The 21,070-nt window shown below is 38.8% G+C and overlaps 5 protein-coding genes, 2 non-coding genes and 1 pseudogene across 7 annotated transcripts; 6 read left to right on the top strand and 2 right to left on the bottom strand.

The window, feature by feature from the left end:
* The first annotated feature begins 2,784 nt into the window (after positions 1 to 2,784).
* On the top strand, positions 2,785 to 7,283 carry LOC121887535 (aquaporin-8-like). The gene is made up of 5 exons (XM_042398370.1): positions 2,785 to 3,135; positions 3,440 to 3,566; positions 4,022 to 4,236; positions 5,700 to 5,834; positions 6,910 to 7,283. Exons 1-5 carry the CDS (start codon positions 2,858 to 2,860, stop codon positions 6,950 to 6,952), a joined length of 798 nt encoding a protein of 265 aa, XP_042254304.1. The 5' UTR covers positions 2,785 to 2,857; the 3' UTR covers positions 6,953 to 7,283.
* A 1,271-nt stretch (positions 7,284 to 8,554) lies between these two features.
* LOC121886696 (aquaporin-8-like) lies at positions 8,555 to 11,566 on the top strand. The gene is made up of 6 exons (XM_042396912.1): positions 8,555 to 9,408; positions 9,521 to 9,876; positions 10,022 to 10,148; positions 10,232 to 10,446; positions 11,103 to 11,237; positions 11,321 to 11,566. Exons 2-6 carry the CDS (start codon positions 9,617 to 9,619, stop codon positions 11,364 to 11,366), a joined length of 783 nt encoding a protein of 260 aa, XP_042252846.1. The 5' UTR covers positions 8,555 to 9,408; positions 9,521 to 9,616; the 3' UTR covers positions 11,367 to 11,566.
* Positions 11,567 to 11,654: 88 nt separating this feature from the next.
* Positions 11,655 to 13,189, bottom strand: LOC121886702 (hemoglobin subunit alpha). The gene is made up of 3 exons (XM_042396919.1): positions 12,959 to 13,189; positions 12,165 to 12,372; positions 11,655 to 11,875 (listed from the first exon to the last, which is right to left on the bottom strand). Exons 1-3 carry the CDS (start codon positions 13,054 to 13,056, stop codon positions 11,747 to 11,749), a joined length of 435 nt encoding a protein of 144 aa, XP_042252853.1. The 5' UTR covers positions 13,057 to 13,189; the 3' UTR covers positions 11,655 to 11,746.
* Positions 12,477 to 12,570, top strand: trnai-uau. The gene is made up of 2 exons: positions 12,477 to 12,514; positions 12,535 to 12,570. It is a non-coding gene; the product is annotated as a tRNA-Ile (tRNA).
* A 2,012-nt stretch (positions 13,190 to 15,201) lies between the features above and the next one.
* LOC121886698 (hemoglobin subunit beta-like) lies at positions 15,202 to 16,127 on the top strand. The gene is made up of 3 exons (XM_042396915.1): positions 15,202 to 15,349; positions 15,466 to 15,688; positions 15,891 to 16,127. The coding sequence occupies exons 1-3, from the start codon at positions 15,258 to 15,260 to the stop codon at positions 16,017 to 16,019; spliced, it is 444 nt and encodes a 147-aa protein (XP_042252849.1). The 5' UTR covers positions 15,202 to 15,257; the 3' UTR covers positions 16,020 to 16,127.
* Positions 16,128 to 16,750: 623 nt separating this feature from the next.
* On the top strand, positions 16,751 to 17,980 carry LOC121887386 (annotated as a pseudogene).
* Positions 17,981 to 18,071: 91 nt separating this feature from the next.
* LOC121886701 (hemoglobin subunit alpha) lies at positions 18,072 to 19,605 on the bottom strand. Its single transcript, XM_042396918.1, has 3 exons — positions 19,376 to 19,605; positions 18,582 to 18,789; positions 18,072 to 18,292 (listed from the first exon to the last, which is right to left on the bottom strand). Exons 1-3 carry the CDS (start codon positions 19,471 to 19,473, stop codon positions 18,164 to 18,166), a joined length of 435 nt encoding a protein of 144 aa, XP_042252852.1. The 5' UTR covers positions 19,474 to 19,605; the 3' UTR covers positions 18,072 to 18,163.
* Positions 18,894 to 18,987, top strand: trnai-uau. Its single transcript has 2 exons — positions 18,894 to 18,931; positions 18,952 to 18,987. It is a non-coding gene; the product is annotated as a tRNA-Ile (tRNA).
* Positions 19,606 to 21,070: the final 1,465 nt, after the last annotated feature.

A 21,070-nucleotide genomic window follows, 5' to 3' on the forward strand; every position in this document is an offset into this window, starting at 1 on the left:
TTCTTCAGCTCTGCCAAGTTCATAGCATTTTAAGCGAATTTTTTTGCCATAGCAGGCAGCTGTTTTTAGCAAAATAGCCTTAAAAAACTATTTATAAGCTTTCTGTCCTGCACCAAACGACAGAGACAAAATTAGTAACTAGCTGGTGGACATAGTGGAGCATTTAGCAACTAGAGAGACAGATACTGGGGAGACTGGAGACCAAAAACTAGCTAAAAGGAGAGTGAATATTTACATTCAGCCCAGTGTCATAGCAGCTCATGAAAGAGTCATGAAATTTAATCTATAGATTTGTGTGCATGGACACGAATTTTTCAATTTTTTTTGTGACACTCAGAATTACTTTTCAAAGGTAAATCATAGATTGGATCAGCCGAAGGGATGAACTCTCGCAAGTGTGGTTAGGGTTAGGTTTGGGTTAAAATGCAGCACTCTTAATGAGTGCTACGAAGTGCAGGGCCGCAAAAATACTTAAAATTTACCATAATAAAATCCATAAAATTCATTTGGTACACTTACTCTGGAGGAACAGAGGAGAGATTGTTTATAAGACTGCTGGCTTCCTATAATTCATCTTTAATTCAACTTATTAAATTAAAAACAAGCAATGTTAAAATAGCAGTTTAAAAAATACATATATATATATATATAGAGAGAGAGAGAGAGAGAGAGAGAGAGGAGATTTCATTGAAAAAGAAATATATAAGAGCTGTAAGTCAAGATAAGTGCTAAAATCATTTAAAATACACAACGAAGAGAACACACTGTGAGTTAGTATTAAAAAATAAATATAAGTGCTAGGAATAAATATTTAGTTATTTCAAACCACACTTAAAACTGTAGTGGATTAGTAAATTCATACCATGGGGAGGGGGATTATTTACATGGGAGATAAACTGCTCTAAAAATATTTCCTCTAAGATAATTATGATCTATTTATTTGAAAGAGGTACTTACCGCATGTGAGTATCCTTATTAATAGAGTAAATGATTTAAAGAGTGGTTGTGTATATATAATATGTGTACGTCAACCCTTTAAAGTGCCAAGTTTATGCAGGTTATCACTGTGTAGTTTTATAAGTGCTATAAAAAGTGCATGCAATAGAGGGATAAAGTGCAATTCATAAAATGTAAATACAATAAAATACAATAAAATCAAACAACTATTAACGCAAATAAGAGAACACACATTCAGTTAATCATATAATATGAGATATTTTTATGGTTAGGGTTAGTTTAGGTTACAAATCTCGTGAGAGTTTCGCAAATCATCCCTCTGGCTGCTCCAATCTAGCACCAACCATGGATGTATAAAGAGAAGAGCACCAGGCTTTGAAGCAAATTTGATATAGCAGCCAAACCATGTAATTACAACCTCACGTGATGCATACTGGCCCAAAAAAACTTTTTCCCATAGACTTACATTGTGAAAGAGACGTCTGTAAATCAGTGGATACATTTTTTTTGAGAGCCACACCCCACGCGAAATGACTTGTCTCACTATCAGACTGATCTGTTTGGTCTGATCACATTTGCTCTATGGGCCACACAGATGTGGAAGCAATGCAGAAGAAGTTGAACTTTTTTGGCTTCATGTGCCACTGAGCAACTTTCATAGGAATGAACGGGGCCATATCTCTGACGCTGTATCCAGTTCTCTTTATACATCCATGGCACCGACCCTTTCAAAGAGCCTGTGTGATGTGGCGCAGTTCAGATGACATCTATATAAGGTGACAAATTTCCATATTTGGAGAAAGCGGGTTGGGTGGATGGATAGATCCTAACCCGCAAAAAGTGAACCCTTTTGGACCCAGCCGCAGGAGACCGCTGCTCGCCTCCTGTCTTCAACCACAACTTGGACTTTCCAAATGTTATCGGACTGAATGGATCAAATTCTGGAAGTGAAACGACTCATTTCATGGGGGTTGTGTGATGCTCAAAACCATTTTTACAGCCACAACAGTAACAATGGAGTAGGCTACAGCAAAGCATATGACGTAAACATGTGTCAATAGTGTTTTTGTAATTACTCTCACTGCCAGAAGGGTGAGACAAAAGTCCCGCACTGCAGCTTTAACCCAAACCATGATCTTTCCCTAACCCTAAGTAGTTTTTGTGCCTGAACCTACAAATGTGGTGGCACGAAAGATATTTCCAATCAAAATACATGAGTTTGAAAGTTGTGCTGAGTGTCACAAAAAAAATGGAAAATTTGTGTCCATGTACATGAATCTGTAGATTAAATTTCATGACTATTTCATAAACTGCTGTAATACTGGGTTGTTACATTTGGCAGGTGGCCAGACACAATTAAGACTCCAAAAGAATGCTAATGTTGCTCTGTATTTTCTGGATGTGTAAATAGGCAACTTTGCTGAGTGCTCTATATCAATGTAAAAGGGAAACCCCACCCCACCCCCAAAATTACAATTTTATTGTAGCTTCAGTATTGAAAAAAACAAGATATACACACTCTTCAGATGTATTAAAAAGTATTTTACGGATAGAAAACACAAAAATGTGGTATCAACTAAACAAAATTAGCATTGGTGATGTGCCCTTGAGTGATAACTCATCTCTATGTCTGTGGGTGCTCTTTGACACATTACATAATACTAGGAATTTTTATGAGTTTCTCGTCATTGAGTGCCAATTGTCTTGAGAGTATAAACAATTGCAGGAAGGTGGGGCATCAGGGAAAAAATGGGGATGTGCGTATGTCCTTGATGCATCAGCCGACGAATGCCTCAATATATATAAATGTACGTTCACCTGCCACTTAGTGCAGGCTGTGGTCTACCAGTGGAGCAAGTGATACTAGAACAGGGCAAAAAGAGTTTGTTTCCAAGTCAATATGTCAGGGTCAGAATCCAAGACAGAGGTCCTCATGATAGCTGATGCAGAGATGGGAGAGGTGCCGGCAAAGAGAGACAAGATCACTACACACAAGAAGATTTGCACCATCTTTGAGCAGTATGTTCAGCCCTGCCTGGCTGAGCTGCTCGGGACGACCCTGTTTATATTTGTGGGGTGCGCGTCTGTCATTGGGAATGTGGGAGATGGTGCCATCCAGCCTGCTGTGGCACATGGACTGGCACTGGCAGTGCTGATTATAGTGTTTGGGCCAATTAGGTAAAGACTGATGACATTACGTTTTGTTGGGTGTTTTAAATTCTTTATATTGCATGTTTTTAAGCTGACTGTTCACTCAGGTGAATTGGCTAACAGTAGAGTAGGCTATATTAACTAACTGTCAAAGACTGATCACTTATTTGCATTGTCTATTATCAATTTGATACAACAAAATAAGTACTAATACAAATAATCATTTGCAAATTATGTTTTTTCCCAATACTTATGGATACAAGTCATTATTATCAGTTGTTATTACTATCATATGAGAGACACAGAGTAAAGTTTATCATGTTCATTTCAGTGGGGGGCACTTTAACCCTGTGGTGTCTCTGAGCATCTACCTTTGTGGAGGGATGGAGCTGCCTCTGCTGGTGCCTTATGTCCTGGCTCAGATGTCTGGAGGGATGATTGGTGCAGGTTTGGCCAAGGTAAGGAAAATCTATGGAAGCTCATTTCTGCCAGGAAAATAAAAAAGTAGATAAAAAGTAACTCATGATAAAAATAAAATGATATGTCAAAAATTTAATTTGCTTAGTCAAATAACAATATCATAAGAAGAATAAGAAGTTTTACTTATTGTCTCATAATTTTGACTTGTTAATTTAAAACGTTGACTGATTATCCCCTAAGTTTGACTCAGTAAATCAGAAAATGTGGCTTCATGTAATTGTGACTTAGTCAAAATGCTGACTTATTATCTGATAATTGTGACTCAGCAAGTCAACATTTTGACTAAGCAAAACATTAAAACTACTTGTATCTTTAGTAACATTTAATCCTGGTAACACTTGTTCTTGATTTCCTGGCATGCTTTGTAGGGTTTAAAAAATTAATTAGAAAAGAAAATGAATTATGATTTATACTCTGTTTGTTCTTCTTTTAGTCTATATATCCCTCTACAATGGATACTGCTACCCTTGGAGGAGCCTTTAACACAGTGGCAATGACTGGCAATCTGGGTAAAGCCACACTGGCAGAGGTGATGATGACCTTGATCCTTACCATGGTGGTGTGCATGGGGGCCGTCAACAATCAAACACGCTCACAGTGGGCTCCTTTCTGCATTGGTCTCACTGTGACAGCCAACATACTTGCTGGGTAAGAGCTTCAGCTGGAACCAGGGGTGTAGCTAGGAATTGTAGATCCTGAGGTCCAGAAAATGACTTATTTCACTTTCTTTTTATCTCAGTCTTTGAGACCCCAACCAGGGCATTAACGTAGATTTTAGAAATACTGAAGTCATGAAGCAAAAAGACATTCTCTAAGAGGTTATATTTAATTTATTTAGTTAGCTGTACTGTTACTTCTTAAGGAAAGTTATCTGGAAATCAATAACTACGCGTTGACTAAACTGTCATAGAATATCCTCCATTTTCCCTTTAATTAGCATAAAATTAATTAGTTTTTTCCACTAAATTTCGCAGGAAATTATTAGAAAATTACACATCCTTCAAAATAGTGTTCATGTTTTATTTCCTGAAATACAATACCCAGTGTTGCAGGGAATAAAAGTGTAGTGGAGAAATACCAAATCCTTTATGTATTCATTTTGTTGGCCTAAAAGTAGTCAAATGCAGCATAAAAAACATTATTTTTAATAACTGTGACTGTATGAAAGAGTACATGGCTTACAGTACAGTAATAGTCTACAGCCATGACCACAACACTCCTCTACACATGTGTTCATTATCAGTTATCAGATGGATGCAAAGGTTCATTATAGGTTTTGGTCATTAAATTGACAAGGTTGATTGACTGTGAATTTAATGTTTCATTTCTATCTAGGAACATTTTAAATCTATCATTTTTTAATAAAACACTGTAAAAAAAACATTTCAATAGCTATTTCTGCACAGAAACTTGCTTTACCTTTGTGCCAATAATAATAATAATAATAATAATAATAATAATAATAATAATAATAATAATAATAATAATAATAACAACTTTATTTGTATAGCACAATTCATACAAGGATTGAGCCTCAAAGTGCTTTGAGTGCAGATGACAAAGTCAGAGCAACAGGACAACGTCAAATCAAAATCAATCATAAAACCAGGATATGTAGATAAAACAATAAAAGGTCATTAAAACTTGGCTTGGCTACATAAATGAAGGGAGCTGATTGTACAAATTTATTGTAGCTGTTTTTTAAAACTAGCTACTGAGTTGGCCTCTCTGATATTTCCAGGTAGAAAATAACATAATTTTGTGGCATTGTTAAGAAAAAAGCATTATAATGCTATTTACATTTTTTTAAAATTCCTTTTTAGCTTTTGTCCCACTAAAAGTTTGCCTTAAGTTTGCCTATGAAAACTTTTTTTTCTCAATCACCTTCTTTTTATATTCAGTGAGGTCCTTTTCTGCCAAAGTTGGAACAATTTTGGTTATTTCACATGAGAAATTTCCATATTTGTGTTTTTGTCTGTGTAGGCTCAGCTGGAAAAATGTGATACATATCACATATCACATACCTCCACATACTCATACAGGTTGTAGAACTGTTGCTACATGAATCTGATCACTAGCTGTGTACTGATATATGCTGGCTGTTGTTTCAGAGGGGTGGTATCTGGAGCCTGTATGAACCCTGCTCGAGCCTTCGGCCCTGCAGTGGCTGCGAACTACTGGAACCTTCACTGGATCTACTGGGTTGGACCCACCTGTGGTGCACTGCTCACTGTCAGCTTCATCAGGTATGATCAGTATTGAACATAGTGGTAGTTTAGTATTTAAGGCAGGAAATAAAAATTATGATTTTTCAGCCATGCTAGCAGTATGGTTGATATTGGTTGATCAGTCAGTTTAGTCCAGACTAAAATATCTCAACCATGATTTTCAACAATGTATTCGAATCACTTTCCTAGACTTTTCCTATTGCACCACCATGAGGTTGACATTTGATTTTGAGTGAAATGTCTCAACAACTATTGGATGAATTGCCATGAAATTTGGTGCAGACATTCATTCACCTAACAGGATGAATTGTAATAACCTCAGTGATCCCTTAACTTTTTTTTTAACTTATCCAATACTTTGGTTTATGATTTGTTACCTGCAAAACTAATGACATCCCCATCAGCCTTAAGTGAACTTTGTGTACATTGCTAATTAGCAAATATTAGCACATTAACAGGCTAAACTAAGATGGTGAACATGGTAAGCACTGTACCTGCTAAACATCAACACGTTACCATGTGTGCTCAAGCACCCCTGTGCGTATAAGTGCAGCCTCACACTGTAGACACTGTGTTGTTTCATCCAGAGGCCACACATTCTCCTGGCTGTCGTTACTGTTTGAGTCCAGATTTTTTTAATGTAATAAAACATTTATTTGATTGTAGGAGCTGTTGGTGAAACTTAATACCACTTTCTCACCACTATCTTTTGTAGATAGACAGGTGTATAGATAAGGGGCCGGTTTAAATCTGAAAGCTCCATTGCTAAATAGAATTTTTTTTTGTCTGGAGTTTATAACAGTAGCAAGTGCCTTTCCCCTTTTCCACTGGACTTCAGACTGACATTACTCAGACTCAAAAAAACAAAAAAAAACAACCCTGTGCTCCTGTGGCTCCACCCTGCTGAGATTTAACTTAATTACAGTCGGATCTCCAACCTATTTGCCTGTTTTTAGTTCAGCTAATACTGGTGATGAAATATGTTCAACATTTAAATATGATTTTGTAATAATATCAAAACATACATTGTGCTGTTGTGAATGACCAATGATGATCAGTGCACTAACTAAAAATGTCTCTGTCTCTCATGAAGATTCTTGTTTGGTGATCAGAAAATTCGAGTTGTGCTGAAGTGAGCGCCTAATTTATTAAAGAGGGTCGATGGAGGACGTCCACACTGACCTGATGACAGCTTTTTTTCCATTTAGATGTTTGTGTATTTCTTCCATAGTCAGACTGTGTTATTTAAATTTGTCAGTAACTGTGTACAATTGTATTTGTTCTTGATCAGCTATAATAGCTGGCTTCCACTCTTCCTCTCACTTTGTATTTCATGATTCAATTAAATGTGTTTGATGATATGATATGTATGTATCTGATAGCTACTCCAGACTTGGACTTTACATATGTGAATGATGGCTAGAAAACTTCCAGTGATGTTAATAATATAATAATAATAAATTCCAATACCTGCAGTTTCATGCAAATGATCACAGCTTCTGTTATTTATTTTTTTTAAAGATGATTTTTTGGCATTTTTGACCTGGATAGTGGGCAGCAAAGCAGCAGACAGGAAACATAGGGAGAGAGATATGGGTATAAAATACCACAAGGGTCTCTAGCTGGAATTGAGCCACTGACATTGCTGTGTGGTGTGCACAGTGGCCATTGGGTTACTGGGGCACCTTCTTCTGTTATCTATTTACAGTCTTGTGCTCATTATTTGGGTCAAAGTCCTTAAGTGGAAAACTATGCTTTGATAGCTTTATTACTTGAAAGATGGTTCAAGGACGGGGCACCACACTGTACAATAAAGCTCGATTAGAATCGTAAACTGGTGCCCTTCGATCAATTGAAATAAGGCTATGATTGTCCCCATGGGTTACAATAAAAAGCTTTCTAAGTACAGATGGATGCCAAATTTGTGAATACAAATCTGTGCAACACTGCAGCAATCACACATTAACAGTATTGTTAATGACACAATCAGTATTGCCAATCACACATTAACAGTATTGTTAATGTGTGACTGGGGCCCCAAATTTCTTTTGAAATGTGGAACATATAAACCAAAAAATTTAAAATCTTAAGACTGGGACACTCTAAAATACAGGACCTCAGTTAGGCCATTAGGTAATAAAGCAGGAGACACTTCAAGACCCTTATTGTGTCATTTGATATTGTGCTTTAGTGGTGTGCATTCCCAAATAAATGTTCAATTAAAAAAGTTGCCCACTTTGTGCAGTTGGTAATCCACCCTTCATGACAACACGAGCAAGCATGCAGCAACAGAAAAAAAGAACTACTTATGAATAATTCTTGATAAAAAATAAAGTCATGCATTTAAATACAAATGGGTGACAAATTAAAGAGAAAAGCAACATAAAACATCTTAGAAAGGTGGCGAGCCAAGAGCACTGTCTGACACGTTGCTCAAAAATCTCCCATACGTGTTCAATTGATTTGAGATCTAGTGGCTATGAAGTCATAGCATTCGATTCACATCATTTTCAAACTCACCAAACCATTCACTAAGTCATTGTGCCCTGCATGGAAGCATCTGCATTTAATATGCTTCACATTTTTCCTTTAATTTGTCATTAAAATGTATCAAAAGTATCAAAAGTAAATGTACGAAAAATGTCCCCTCTGCCTGATAAACAATTATTTATGACATTATTACACTGTGAATACTGATGTAACAATGCATACGTAGCATTTTCCAAGGTGGAGCTAGATTAAGTTTCTTTATGTTAAGTCAGATAGTTATCCAAAGGGTCACAAGATAAATCTTTAGGGTTGTGAGATGATTAATAGGTTAGGAAAGTTCTGCCTCACAAATTTGTATTCAGGTTTGGAATTTTCTCCAATCTTAATAATTTTACCTCTTTGGGCCTCAACAGTTATTTAAATGAAATCATCTGAGAAATTAAGAAAGGAAATCACTCTTTGTTGAAACTACAAACAACTGACATCTGAAATGTGACAAGTAGCCCCAACCAAAGAAAGGGTCATAAGCCAAAAAGGTTGCTTTAACAATTTACTGTATTTTGTAAATGTTTAATATAAAATTTCAATCTACAAAATAACTAGTCACTAGAATGTGGTGGAATAAAAAGTACAATATTTCCCTCTGAAATGTAGTGAAGTACTCTCAGTATCATAAAATGTCAAAGTATAAAAGCAGCATGGAATAGATTTACTCAAATAAAGTACAAGTACCTCAAAATCGTACTGAAGTACAGCACTGGAATAATGCACACCACTGTGTATAACTTAGTAAAAGTAAAGTAAAAAAGTAAAAGTCTAGAGGTGTTAGCAGAACAATATAAGAGTTTGATCTGATCTACCTTTGTAACACAAGTTCAACACACTCACTCATAAAAGCTGATGACAAAAGTCTGTCTTTTAGGCTACTGTTGGTAAGTCTAGGTTTGTATGTGCATGACCCACTGTCTGAGGTCATGCTCAAGCAGCTTGTTTCTTGTTTTGAAACTTTTACACCAGCTTACCTGGCTTGACTCTATCTAAAGGTGTCAAAGAACTTGAGTTTAGGGCATGTTTGGACTGTATTGATACAATGAGTCTTTGAGTGTCCTTCACCTTTGATGTTTTATGACTTATGATGCAATTCCAGTTCAGTGTGCCAGCTGATAGGTATAAATAATCACAACACCTTGTAGTGCCTTTAACTTAGTCTGCAGACTGGGTCAGGTGTACTGTAGGTGCTGGGAGGTGCACAGGCAGGCAAACACCTGGAACACAAGCAGAACAAGAAATAGAAGCAAAAAGAGGCAACAATGGCAGTTGAGAAAATGGAAATGGAAGACACAGATTCAACTCTGATGGAGAGGGGCAGGAAGCCGCCTGTGGCCAGAACTCCCAACAAATATGAGAAACTGTTCCAGCCCTGCCTGGCAGAGATAGTGGGGACCATGTTCTTCGTTTTCATCGGCTGTGTGTCTGTCATCGAGAACGTGCCAGCAGCTGGACGGCTGCAGCCAGCCCTGGTGCACGGACTGGCGGTGGCAGTGATGGTGGCAGTCATGGATAACATCAGGTAAAGGATGAAAGACTAGTAAAAGTGTGGTTGCGTTCATAATTTCAATGCTTTTTTTGTGTGCAATATGTGCTGAACAACCATTTGTGTCTCTTGCAGTTTGCATGATCTCACCATTTTCAAATTTGCTCTTGCTTTTTTCCAGTGGCTCCCATTTCAACCCTCCCTTCACTATTGCCATCTACCTGTGTGGAGGCATGGAGCTGGCGATGGTGGGACCCTACCTCGTCAGCCAGCTGATTGGAGGAGTGCTTGGAGCTGGAATGTCAAAGGTCATCTGAAAGTTTGCGCACATTTTAACAGATTTACCCTTAAGAAGAGAAAAAATATGCTCATCATCACTTACATTTCACAGATTATGACGCCTACAGAGAGATACATCAACGCCACAGGGGCCGCGTTTGATATCCTCAAGTCAGAAAACCAGCTGTACGGAGCCCTCTTCGGGGAGGTGGCCATGACCTGCTTGATCACCATGGTGGTGCTGCTGGTTGCAGTCAACGGCAAGACGAAAACCCCGCTGGCTCCTTTCCTGGTGGGCTGTACTGTCATCATTAACGTCCTGGCAGGGTGAGATAAAAGGGCGATGACCATATAATGTGTGTGTGTGTGTGTGGAAAGTTTATTGTCAGGTTTATTGTCATGGCGCGTTTATTATCATGTGTACTGTGTTAAACATTTACACTAACTTTTATTAGTTTAACTCAAAAATATGTTATTCTCTTGACATTATATATTTTATTTGAAAAGTGGGAATACGTTTTATCTTTAATTTAATATGTACTTGTATTTATAGTTTATTTTTTCTGGCATAAATTCTGAGATATTTACTTGCGAATGTCTTAATTATTTCAAAATCATTAATTCATTAATTGTGGCAAAATTAAATAACCGATACTTTCATTTACAATGACACAAAACAGACTAGATAGATTTTAAATGCAAGTTGGTGTACCAGAAAAAAAAAGTTTTTTATTTTATTTTAAAATATTTCTGATCTTGGCGACAGATAATTATCATTATATTTTTTTAATTAAAATATATATATACTTCCAATCTTACCAACAGAAAAACATGAAAACTCTGAAACCAAATTATTATGAATGAAACTTAAAGTTTACTGTAGGCTATATCAGTTTTTGCTGACATTTCTAGATTTTGTCAAACAAAACTTTTAAATTGTATTTCACTAAAATATTCAGCTCACTATTTGTTTCTTGGTGCAGGGGTGATGTATCAGGGACATGTCTGAATCCTGCAAGGGCTTTTGGCCCGGCTGTGATGACCAACTACTGGGTGTACCACTGGGTGTACTGGGTCGGACCCATAGGAGGAGGCCTGGTGGCCGCTGCTTTAGTCAGGTAAGAGGAGCCAAAACATGAACGAATGAACCGAACAAATAAAATGCCAAAAATTTTAACAAAAAGTCTGTCTTCCATTTCAGGCTCATTCTCGGTGACCATAAACTACGCGTGGTTATGAAATCATAACAGCCTCTATTGTAGGTTTATTGCTCAGACGACAATAAACCTGTGAACACTGTGTGTCCCAACAAATATCAGCAATCATTTCATAATGTCATGTGGTCAATTTGATGCTGTAGTTTTCTTTTTTTTTCCTCTTTCATGTGGATTTTTCAGTATGAAATAAAGACAAATGTACAAAACTTCGTGTGTTTCCCTCGTTGATAGCCATACAACTATAAAATAAACCAGTGATATACACAGTGACTTGCGCATGTATGAATTGATGAGGAGACATAAAAGACACAATATGAGTGCTGTGCGGCATGCAGTTTATTATTTCATTTTTCACCATGAGTTAACATGGTGAATCGTGTATGGCAGACCGCATTCCCATTGCGGGCAGTTTAGCGGTATCTCTCTGCGAGAGCCAGGGCCACGGAGGCCAGGAATTTATCCAAGGAGACGTGGGCATCCGGGGTGAATTCCTTGGGGAACATTTTGGCGACCACCACCAGAATGCAGTGAGACAGGATCTGCAGATGACAGAGGAAACAAATATATTGTTTACACTGCAAAACTCTACCGAGAGTTTCAATAAAGCAAGTTATACCAGCAAAGATGACTTATTTATTTTGCTCATAAAACGGAAACTAAGATTTTAAAACTTTAATTTACACTTTATGGCTTGTTGAAATTTAAAATTGTGCGGCACATCTGCGTAATTAGTGCACAAGTCATGTTAGCGAGAACGCATGTGAACGCATATGAACGTAATCTCAGCACACATCACTGATATCATGAAGACATGACATGATGTCTCACCTTGAAGTTGGAAGGGTCAACCCTCATCTTGAAGGCGTGCAGCTCGCTGAGATCGCCGAGACCGGTAGTCAGGTCATCGATCTTGGTCACAGCCAGAGCGACTCCACCCATCACCTTCTTTCCGTGGGCCTTCACGGGGCCAGAGCCGGGGCTCATGTCAGGCCAGTGGGAGAAGTAGGTCTTGGTTTGCGGGTAGACGGCGAGCATCCTGTGGAAGTGGAGATGAAGAGAAGTGGTGGTTATGTTGGAGAGCCGGGTCAACTTCGAGCGCAAACAAACACAATTATGACATAGAACTCGAAGAAAAATATGGCTCTAGTGGCGCAATCGGTCAGCGCGTGGTACTTATATGACAGTATTCAGCCGAGAAATGCCGAGGTTGTGAGTTCGAGCCTCACCTGGAGCAGCAGAGTTTTAATATGATGGAAATAATTAGTGGGGACAACAGCTCTCCACAAGAACCCAACAACAGAATCATATCTGATTTTCCTTGTGATTTAAAAAGTGCCTTCAGTGTCAATGATGTTACTGTAATTAAATTAAATTCTAAATAGTTTCATTGTTCCAAAATCAGACATGCTTATCACTTTTTTAAGTTGGAACAAATTCACTACTAGACAATTTAAGAAACGAAGTAACTAAACGTTTAAATGAATGTGACCAAATTGCAGATTAGAGCCCAGATTTTGTTGCGTTAATACTCCCATCAGTGACAGGCGCGATGTCAGGCCTTTCATCAGTCACACAAATCGCTGACCGGCTGCAGACACAAAGTTTTATTACTTGAGGCTTACCTGCCCAGAGCTTCAGCACCGATGGCGTCCGCTGACTTGGAGATTTTTCCCCACAGCGCCTTGACGGTGGACTTGTCTTTGTCACTCAGTGTTGTCATGTTGACTTGGTTCTCTCTACCTGAATCCGATGAACTCCAATTTGTTTGGGGGGATCTCCTTAAATTCAGTTGGCCGAAGAGTCACACCCACGTGGACATATGCCACGCCGCGTCCACTGACGCAGGTGGGACCCTTCCACCCCAGCTAATAAACACTCCAGTGGCGAGATGCCAGCTGAGAGACGATATCAGCGGGTTGCAACAGGGGAATCATTTGGCAGAAAATATGACCATATGCTTAAGCACGCTTACGTTTGGTTTTCTGTTTTGAAACTAGAGAATATGCAGCTGAGCTTACCAGGGGTGCAGGAGGTCATCTCGGGTCAAACGATTCAGGCAGTGACTCTGCCACACTCACAGGGTTGGAGTTAAAGCCCCAGTGAGTGACGTGAATGATCTAAACAATTCATAGTTCCTCAACAATATTTAAAAGCTGAGGTTAATGCGGTAAATGAGACACATATGACATATTTTCATAATTCCATTTACTTTTATTAACAATTATGACTTGATTACATGTCCTAAAGGCATGCAAGGTGCTTCTTCACAAACTATCCAACAACTCTTAAAACAAAGGAGGATTTTCTGTTGACAGGTTTATTCTTCACATTCTTTAAATACAAGCCTGTACACGAAAACTAGGCTTTGATTCACATTTGTTTTATTTTTCACACTAAATAGATACAATTAACTCGTGGAGTGCATTAAGGGAGGTTTGTTCAATTTCCAGAATTTTTTTTATAAAAGCAGACAGAAGAAGGCAGAAGAGTTGAGACATCTATGGACACAATAAATCAGATTTGCACATTCCGCACTGAACCTTTTTGAAATAACTACAAAAGTAGTAGTAACAGTAAATTACAGTCTACTAAGCTACAACAAAATACAGAAGCTGTATGCACGTAATGAATATTTCCTAATGAGTGAAAAAATGTAATTCTCATTATTGTGCAGCTGTGAACACCATTGTGAACTAAGATGAATTAGTCAGTTAATTTGTCTTTAATTGGGCGTTTTTGGCTTCTAACATAAACGAAGTTCTCATCAGTGGGAGGAAGAAGCGCAAGTAACCTTAATCAACGGTATTTGCTTAATCAAAACATACATAAATTGGCCAGTGGCTGCATTTGGGCGCTGCTGGGGAGTGTGGTTTTATAGATAAAGCTCTGGCATGAAAACTCCAACTGTTTGGCAAAGAAAGACATGTTTGAATGAATTCAGTGACATCCATGAAGTCTAATGAACAAACACACATTAAGGTTATGTTTAATCACTTATAAGAAGCTGTATATGTCTCATTTAATCAGTTTATATTTGTACTCAAGTATATTAACCAGAAGTCTTGGATTTTTGAGAAATACTCTAATAATATTGAGACATATCTGCATATGTCGTTCATACACTGTTTGTTCCAGTTTTCTGTTGCCGTCACTGAAATATTAACACATGTATTTCGGTTGCTTTTGTTATTTTTAAACAAATGACTACAGGTAATGATAAAATGAACATGGTTTGAATCACCAAGGATTTTTTTTTTAAACTGCTGCTTTAACTTCGACAAATGATGCTTGCTGAGTAATAACAACAAAGTAACAAAGTCAAAAGAGCTCAGAGAAATGCCTAAGGATTGAATCATTGCTCTGAGTGGTGAAAAGTAGGCCTATCCCGCAAGTAAAAGTGGAAATAGAGCATATTCTGAAAAGATTTTCTAAAATCCAATGTCTTAAAAACTGAAAAAGTGCAAGAAATCAAACTTAATGCACATTTTGTCCTGACTTTTTTTGAATTGGGAAAATAATTCATTTCAAACAAGAAAACGACCCTAAATTAAGTTGATTTGCTTTTCGTCAACAAGCACAAGATCTCTGCCCAAGTGTTTGACTCTGCAGTATGCATAAATCCAACCTAATGAAAAAACCGCATGTTTAACTGATGATGAACTGTTTTTTTCTGAGGGTGTAGTGTGACAATTATTTTAACTGGGCCTGAAAAACATTTCTACGAATCAGTAAAAACACTGGATCAGTATCAGAACATCCAGAAACTTCTAGACGTCTGCATTTATCTGCAACATTTCATCTCCAGCCAATCACAGCTGGGGGTGGGCGGTGCTTTGAGGCATTCAAATAGACAGAGGTCAAGCTGATGCATCAGTTCAGCCTTTACTTTCAAGCCTGAACAAACATTAATCAAGAGCCATCATGGTTGAGTGGACTCAGCAGGAGCGCAGCATCATCGCTGGCATCTTTGCCAACCTGAACTATGAAGACATTGGCCCCAAGGCTCTGGCCAGGTATGGGATCTGCTCTTTGTGAAATGAAGAATGTAATGCATGAAAGATTAGTGATGAATAGAAAATGTATTAAATCCAAGAGAATCCATCCAACTCACCGGTTTCTTCCCCTGCAGGTGTCTGATTGTGTACCCCTGGACTCAGAGGTACTTCGGCGCCTATGGTGACCTCTCCACCCCTGAGGCCATCAAGGGCAACGCCAAAATCGCTGCCCATGGCGTCAAGGTGCTGCACGGTCTGGACAGGGCTGTGAAGAACATGGACAACATCAACGAAGCCTATTCTGAACTGAGCGTCCTGCACTCTGACAAGCTGCACGTTGACCCCGACAACTTCAGGGTAAACCTTCATCCCTTCACACCTTTTCTGCAAATGCACCTATGCACATTTTAAAAAGTCCATATTTAATGTAGACATATTCTACAGCAAGTTTGCATATCAAAATGCAGTCTTCCGTGATGCCGAATGTACTTTTTTTGTTTTCTTGTCTAAAATACAGCATGAAAGCCATTTAATTGTTTGTTTTTTTTACACTGTATAGATTTTGTCTGACTGTCTGACCATCGTCATCGCCGCCAACCTGGGAGATGCTTTCACTGTCGACACTCAGTGCGCCTTCCAGAAGTTCCTGGCTGTGGTGGTGTTCGCTCTTGGCAGGAAGTACCACTAAATGCATCAGCCCCCCCACTCATACATGTGGGCATCTAAAGGAGATCTAACATCTGTTTTACATGTTGTTTGTCTCCTCAATGAAAAAATAAAGACCAAATGAAAGCTAGATTAAGTTTCTTTATGTTAAGTCAAATAGTTATCCAAAGGGTCACAAGATAAATCTTTAGGGTTGTGAGATGATTAATAGGTTAGGAAAGTTCTGCCTCACAAATTTGTATTCAGGTTTGGAATTTTCTCCAATCTTAATAATTTTACCTCTTTGGGCCTCAACAGTTATTTAAATGAAATCATCTGAGAAATTAAGAAAGGAAATCACTCTTTGTTGAAACTGCAAACATCTGACATCTGAAATGTGACAAGTAGGGGCTACTAACCAAAGAAAGGGTCATAAGCCAAAAAGGTTGCTTTAACAATTTACTGTATTTTGTAAATGTTTAATATAAAATTTCAATCTACAAAATAACTAGTCACTAGAATGTGGTGGAATAAAAAGTACAATATTTCCCTCTGAAATGTAGTGAAGTACTCTCAGTATCATAAAATGTCAAAGTATAAAAGCAGCATGGAATAGATTTACTCAAATAAAGTACAAGTACCTCAAAATCGTACTGAAGTACAGCACTGGAATAATGCACACCACTGTGTATAACTTAGTAAAAGTAAAGTAAAAAAGTAAAAGTCTAGAGGTGTTAGCAGAACAATATAAGAGTTTGATCTGATCTACCTTTGTAACACAAGTTCAACACATTCACTCATAAAACTTACTCATAAAAGCTGAAGACAAAAGTCTGTCTTTTAGGCTACTGTTGGTAAGTCTAGGTATGTATGTGCATGACCCACTGTCTGAGGTCATGCTCAAGCAGCTTGTTTCTTGTTTTGAAACTTTTACACCAGCTTACCTGGCTTGACTCTATCTAAAGGTGTCAAAGAACTTGAGTTTAGGGCATGTTTGGACTGTATTGATACAATGAGTCTTTGAGTATCCTTCACCTTTGATGTTTTATGACTTATGATGCAATTCCAGTTCAGTGTGCGTGCTGATAGGTATAAATAATCACAACACCTTGTAGTGCCTTTAACTTAGTCTGCAGACTGGGTCAGGTGTACTGTAGGTGCTGGGAGGTGCACAGGCAGGCAAACACCTGGAACACAAGCAGAACAAGAAATAGAAGCAAAAAGAGGCAACAATGGCAGTTGAGAAAATGGAAATGGAAGACACAGATTCAACTCTGATGGAGAGGGGCAGGAAGCCGCCCGTGGCCAGAACTCCCAACAAATATGAGAAACTGTTCCAGCCTGCCTGGCGGAGATAGTGGGGACCATGTTCTTCGTTTTCATCGGCTGTGTCTGTCATCGAGAACGTGCCAGCAGCTGGACGGCTGCAGCCAGCCCTGGTGCACGGACTGGCAGTGGCAGTGATGGTGGCAGTCATGGATAACATCAGGTAAAGGATGAAAGACTAGTAAAAGTGTGGTTGCGTTCATGTCCAAGTGTGCAGGGGTGATGTATCAGGGACATGTCTGAATCCTGCAAGGGCTTTTGGCCCGGCTGTGATGACCAACTACTGGGTGTACCACTGGGTGTACTGGGTCGGACCCATAGGAGGAGGCCTGGTGGCCGCTGCTTTAGTCAGGTAAGAGGAGCCAAAACATGAACGAATGAACCGAACAAATAAAATGCCAAAAATTTTAACAAAAAGTCTGTCTTCCATTTCAGGCTCATTCTCGGTGACCATAAACTACGCGTGGTTATGAAATCATAACAGCCTCTATTGTAGGTTTATTGCTCAGACGACAATAAACCTGTGAACACTGTGTGTCCCAACAAATATCAGCAATCATTTCATAATGTCATGTGGTCAATTTGATGCTGTAGTTTTCTTTTTTTTTCTTCTTTCATGTGGATTTTTCAGTATGAAATAAAGACAAATGTACAAAACTTCGTGTGTTTCCCTCGTTGATAGCCATACAACTATAAAATAAACCAGTGATATACACAGTGACTTGCGCATGTATGAATCGATGAGGAGACATAAAAGACACAATATGAGTGCTGTGCGGCATGCAGTTTATTATTTCATTTTTCACCATGAGTTAACATGGTGAATCGTGTATGGCAGACCGCATTCCCATTGCGGGCAGTTTAGCGGTATCTCTCTGCGAGAGCCAGGGCCACGGAGGCCAGGAATTTATCCAAGGAGACGTGGGCATCCGGGGTGAATTCCTTGGGGAACATTTTGGCGACCACCACCAGAATGCAGTGAGACAGGATCTGCAGATGACAGAGGAAACAAATATATTGTTTACACTGCAAAACTCTACCGAGAGTTTCAATAAAGCAAGTTATACCAGCAAAGATGACTTATTTATTTTGCTCATAAAACGGAAACTAAGATTTTAAAACTTTAATTTACACTTTATGGCTTGTTGAAATTTAAAATTGTGCGGCACATCTGCGTAATTAGTGCACAAGTCATGTTAGCGAGAACGCATGTGAACGCATATGAACGTAATCTCAGCACACATCACTGATATCATGAAGACATGACATGATGTCTCACCTTGAAGTTGGAAGGGTCAACCCTCATCTTGAAGGCGTGCAGCTCGCTGAGATCGCCGAGACCGGTAGTCAGGTCATCGATCTTGGTCACAGCCAGAGCGACTCCACCCATCACCTTCTTTCCGTGGGCCTTCACGGGGCCAGAGCCGGGGCTCATGTCAGGCCAGTGGGAGAAGTAGGTCTTGGTTTGCGGGTAGACGGCGAGCATCCTGTGGAAGTGGAGATGAAGAGAAGTGGTGGTTATGTTGGAGAGCCGGGTCAACTTCGAGCGCAAACAAACACAATTATGACATAGAACTCGAAGAAAAATATGGCTCTAGTGGCGCAATCGGTCAGCGCGTGGTACTTATATGACAGTATTCAGCCGAGAAATGCCGAGGTTGTGAGTTCGAGCCTCACCTGGAGCAGCAGAGTTTTAATATGATGGAAATAATTAGTGGGGACAACAGCTCTCCACAAGAACCCAACAACAGAATCATATCTGATTTTCCTTGTGATTTAAAAAGTGCCTTCAGTGTCAATGATGTTACTGTAATTAAATTAAATTCTAAATAGTTTCATTGTTTCAAAATCAGACATGCTTATCACTTTTTTAAGTTGGAACAAATTCACTACTAGACAATTTAAGAAACGAAGTAACTAAACGTTTAAATGAATGTGACCAAATTGCAGATTAGAGCCCAGATTTTGTTGCGTTAATACTCCCATCAGTGACAGGCGCGATGTCAGGCCTTTCATCAGTCACACAAATCGCTGACCGGCTGCAGACACAAAGTTTTATTACTTGAGGCTTACCTGCCCAGAGCTTCAGCACCGATGGCGTCCGCTGACTTGGAGATTTTTCCCCACAGCGCCTTGACGGTGGACTTGTCTTTGTCACTCAGTGTTGTCATGTTGACTTGGTTCTCTCTACCTGAATCCGATGAACTCCAATTTGTTTGGGGGGATCTCCTTAAATTCAGTTGGCCGAAGAGTCACACCCACGTGGACATATGCCACGCCGCGTCCACTGACGCAGGTGGGACCCTTCCACCCCAGCTAATAAACACTCCAGTGGCGAGATGCCAGCTGAGAGACGATATCAGCGGGTTGCAACAGGGGAATCATTTGGCAGAAAATATGACCATATGCTTAAGCACGCTTACGTTTGGTTTTCTGTTTTGAAACTAGAGAATATGCAGCTGAGTTTACCAGGGGTGCAGGAGGTCATCTCGGGTCAAACGATTCAGGCAGTGACGTCAGGCGGAGGGACTCTGCCACACTCACAGGGTTGGAGTTAAAGCCCCAGTGAGTGACGTGAATGATCTAAACAATTCATAGTTCCTCAACAATATTTAAAAGCTGAGGTTAATGCGGTAAATGAGACACATATGACATATTTTCATCATTCCATTTACTTTTATTAACAATTATGACTTGATTACATGTCCTAAAGGCATGCAAGGTGCTTCTTCACAAACTATCCAACAACTCTTAAAACAAAGGAGGATTTTCTGTTGACAGGTTTATTCTTCACATTCTTTAATTACAAGCCTGTACACGAAAACTAGGCTTTGATTCACATTTGTTTTATTTTTCACACTAAATAGATACAATTAACTCGTGGAGTGCATTTAGGGAGGTTTGTTCAATTTCCAGAATTTTTTTTATAAAAGCAGACAGAAGAAGGCAGAAGAGTTGAGACATCTATGGACATAATAAATCAGATTTGCACATTCCGCACTGAACCTTTTTGAAATAACTACAAAAGTAGTAGTAACAGTAAATTACAGTCTACTAAGCTACAACAAAATACAGAAGCTGTATGCACGTAATGAATAATTTCCTAATGAGTGAAAAAATGTAATTCTCATTATTGTGCAGCTGTGAACACCATTGTGAACTAAGATGAATTAGTCAGTTAATTTGTCTTTAATTGGGCGTTTTTGGCTTCTAACATAAACGAAGTTCTCATCAGTGGGAGGAAGAAGCGCAAGTAACCTTAATCAACGGTATTTGCTTAATCAAAACATACATAAATTGGCCAGTGGCTGCATTTGGGCGCTGCTGGGGAGTGTGGTTTTATAGATAAAGCTCTGGCATGAAAACTCTCCAACTGTTTGGCAAAGAAAGACATGTTTGAATGAATTCAGTGACATCCATGAAGTCTAATGAACAAACACACATTAAGGTTATGTTTAATCACTTATAAGAAGCTGTATATGTCTCATTTAATCAGTTTATATTTGTACTCAAGTATATTAACCAGAAGTCTTGGATTTTTGAGAAATACTCTAATAATATTGAGACATATCTGCATATGTCGTTCATACACTGTTTGTTCCAGTTTTCTGTTGCCGTCACTGAAATATTAACACATGTATTTCGGTTGCTTTTATTATTTTTAAACAAATGACTACAGGTAATGATAAAATGAACATGGTTTGAATCACCAAGGATTTTTTTTTTTAACTGCTGCTTTAACTTCGACAAATGATGCTTGCTGAGTAA

This window comes from Thunnus maccoyii, chromosome 20 (genome assembly GCF_910596095.1).
Source record: "Thunnus maccoyii chromosome 20, fThuMac1.1, whole genome shotgun sequence".
NCBI lineage: Eukaryota > Metazoa > Chordata > Actinopteri > Scombriformes > Scombridae > Thunnus > Thunnus maccoyii.

What these genes read in the sequence shown, in the direction of transcription:
- LOC121887535 (XM_042398370.1), top strand. Translation starts at nt 2,858, where the DNA reads ATGTCAGGGTCAGAATCCAAGACAGAGGTCCTCATGATAGCTGATGCA. An exon ending in ATAGTGTTTGGGCCAATTAG is followed by an intron (nt 3,136 to 3,439) that starts GTAAAGACTGAT and finishes TGTTCATTTCAG; the next exon opens with TGGGGGGCACTTTAACCCTG. An exon ending in TTGGTGCAGGTTTGGCCAAG is followed by an intron (nt 3,567 to 4,021) that starts GTAAGGAAAATC and finishes TTCTTCTTTTAG; the next exon opens with TCTATATATCCCTCTACAAT.
- LOC121886701 (XM_042396918.1), bottom strand. Translation starts at nt 19,473, where the DNA reads ATGACAACACTGAGTGACAAAGACAAGTCCACCGTCAAGGCGCTGTGG. An exon ending in GGTGCTGAAGCTCTGGGCAG is followed by an intron (nt 18,790 to 19,375) that starts GTAAGCCTCAAG and finishes CCACTTCCACAG; the next exon opens with GATGCTCGCCGTCTACCCGC. An exon ending in TTGACCCTTCCAACTTCAAG is followed by an intron (nt 18,293 to 18,581) that starts GTGAGACATCAT and finishes TGTCATCTGCAG; the next exon opens with ATCCTGTCTCACTGCATTCT.
- LOC121886696 (XM_042396912.1), top strand. Translation starts at nt 9,617, where the DNA reads ATGGCAGTTGAGAAAATGGAAATGGAAGACACAGATTCAACTCTGATG. An exon ending in TTGGAGCTGGAATGTCAAAG is followed by an intron (nt 10,149 to 10,231) that starts GTCATCTGAAAG and finishes TACATTTCACAG; the next exon opens with ATTATGACGCCTACAGAGAG. An exon ending in GTGGCCGCTGCTTTAGTCAG is followed by an intron (nt 11,238 to 11,320) that starts GTAAGAGGAGCC and finishes CTTCCATTTCAG; the next exon opens with GCTCATTCTCGGTGACCATA.
- LOC121886698 (XM_042396915.1), top strand. Translation starts at nt 15,258, where the DNA reads ATGGTTGAGTGGACTCAGCAGGAGCGCAGCATCATCGCTGGCATCTTT. An exon ending in GGCCCCAAGGCTCTGGCCAG is followed by an intron (nt 15,350 to 15,465) that starts GTATGGGATCTG and finishes CTTCCCCTGCAG; the next exon opens with GTGTCTGATTGTGTACCCCT. An exon ending in TTGACCCCGACAACTTCAGG is followed by an intron (nt 15,689 to 15,890) that starts GTAAACCTTCAT and finishes TACACTGTATAG; the next exon opens with ATTTTGTCTGACTGTCTGAC.
- LOC121886702 (XM_042396919.1), bottom strand. Translation starts at nt 13,056, where the DNA reads ATGACAACACTGAGTGACAAAGACAAGTCCACCGTCAAGGCGCTGTGG. An exon ending in GGTGCTGAAGCTCTGGGCAG is followed by an intron (nt 12,373 to 12,958) that starts GTAAGCCTCAAG and finishes CCACTTCCACAG; the next exon opens with GATGCTCGCCGTCTACCCGC. An exon ending in TTGACCCTTCCAACTTCAAG is followed by an intron (nt 11,876 to 12,164) that starts GTGAGACATCAT and finishes TGTCATCTGCAG; the next exon opens with ATCCTGTCTCACTGCATTCT.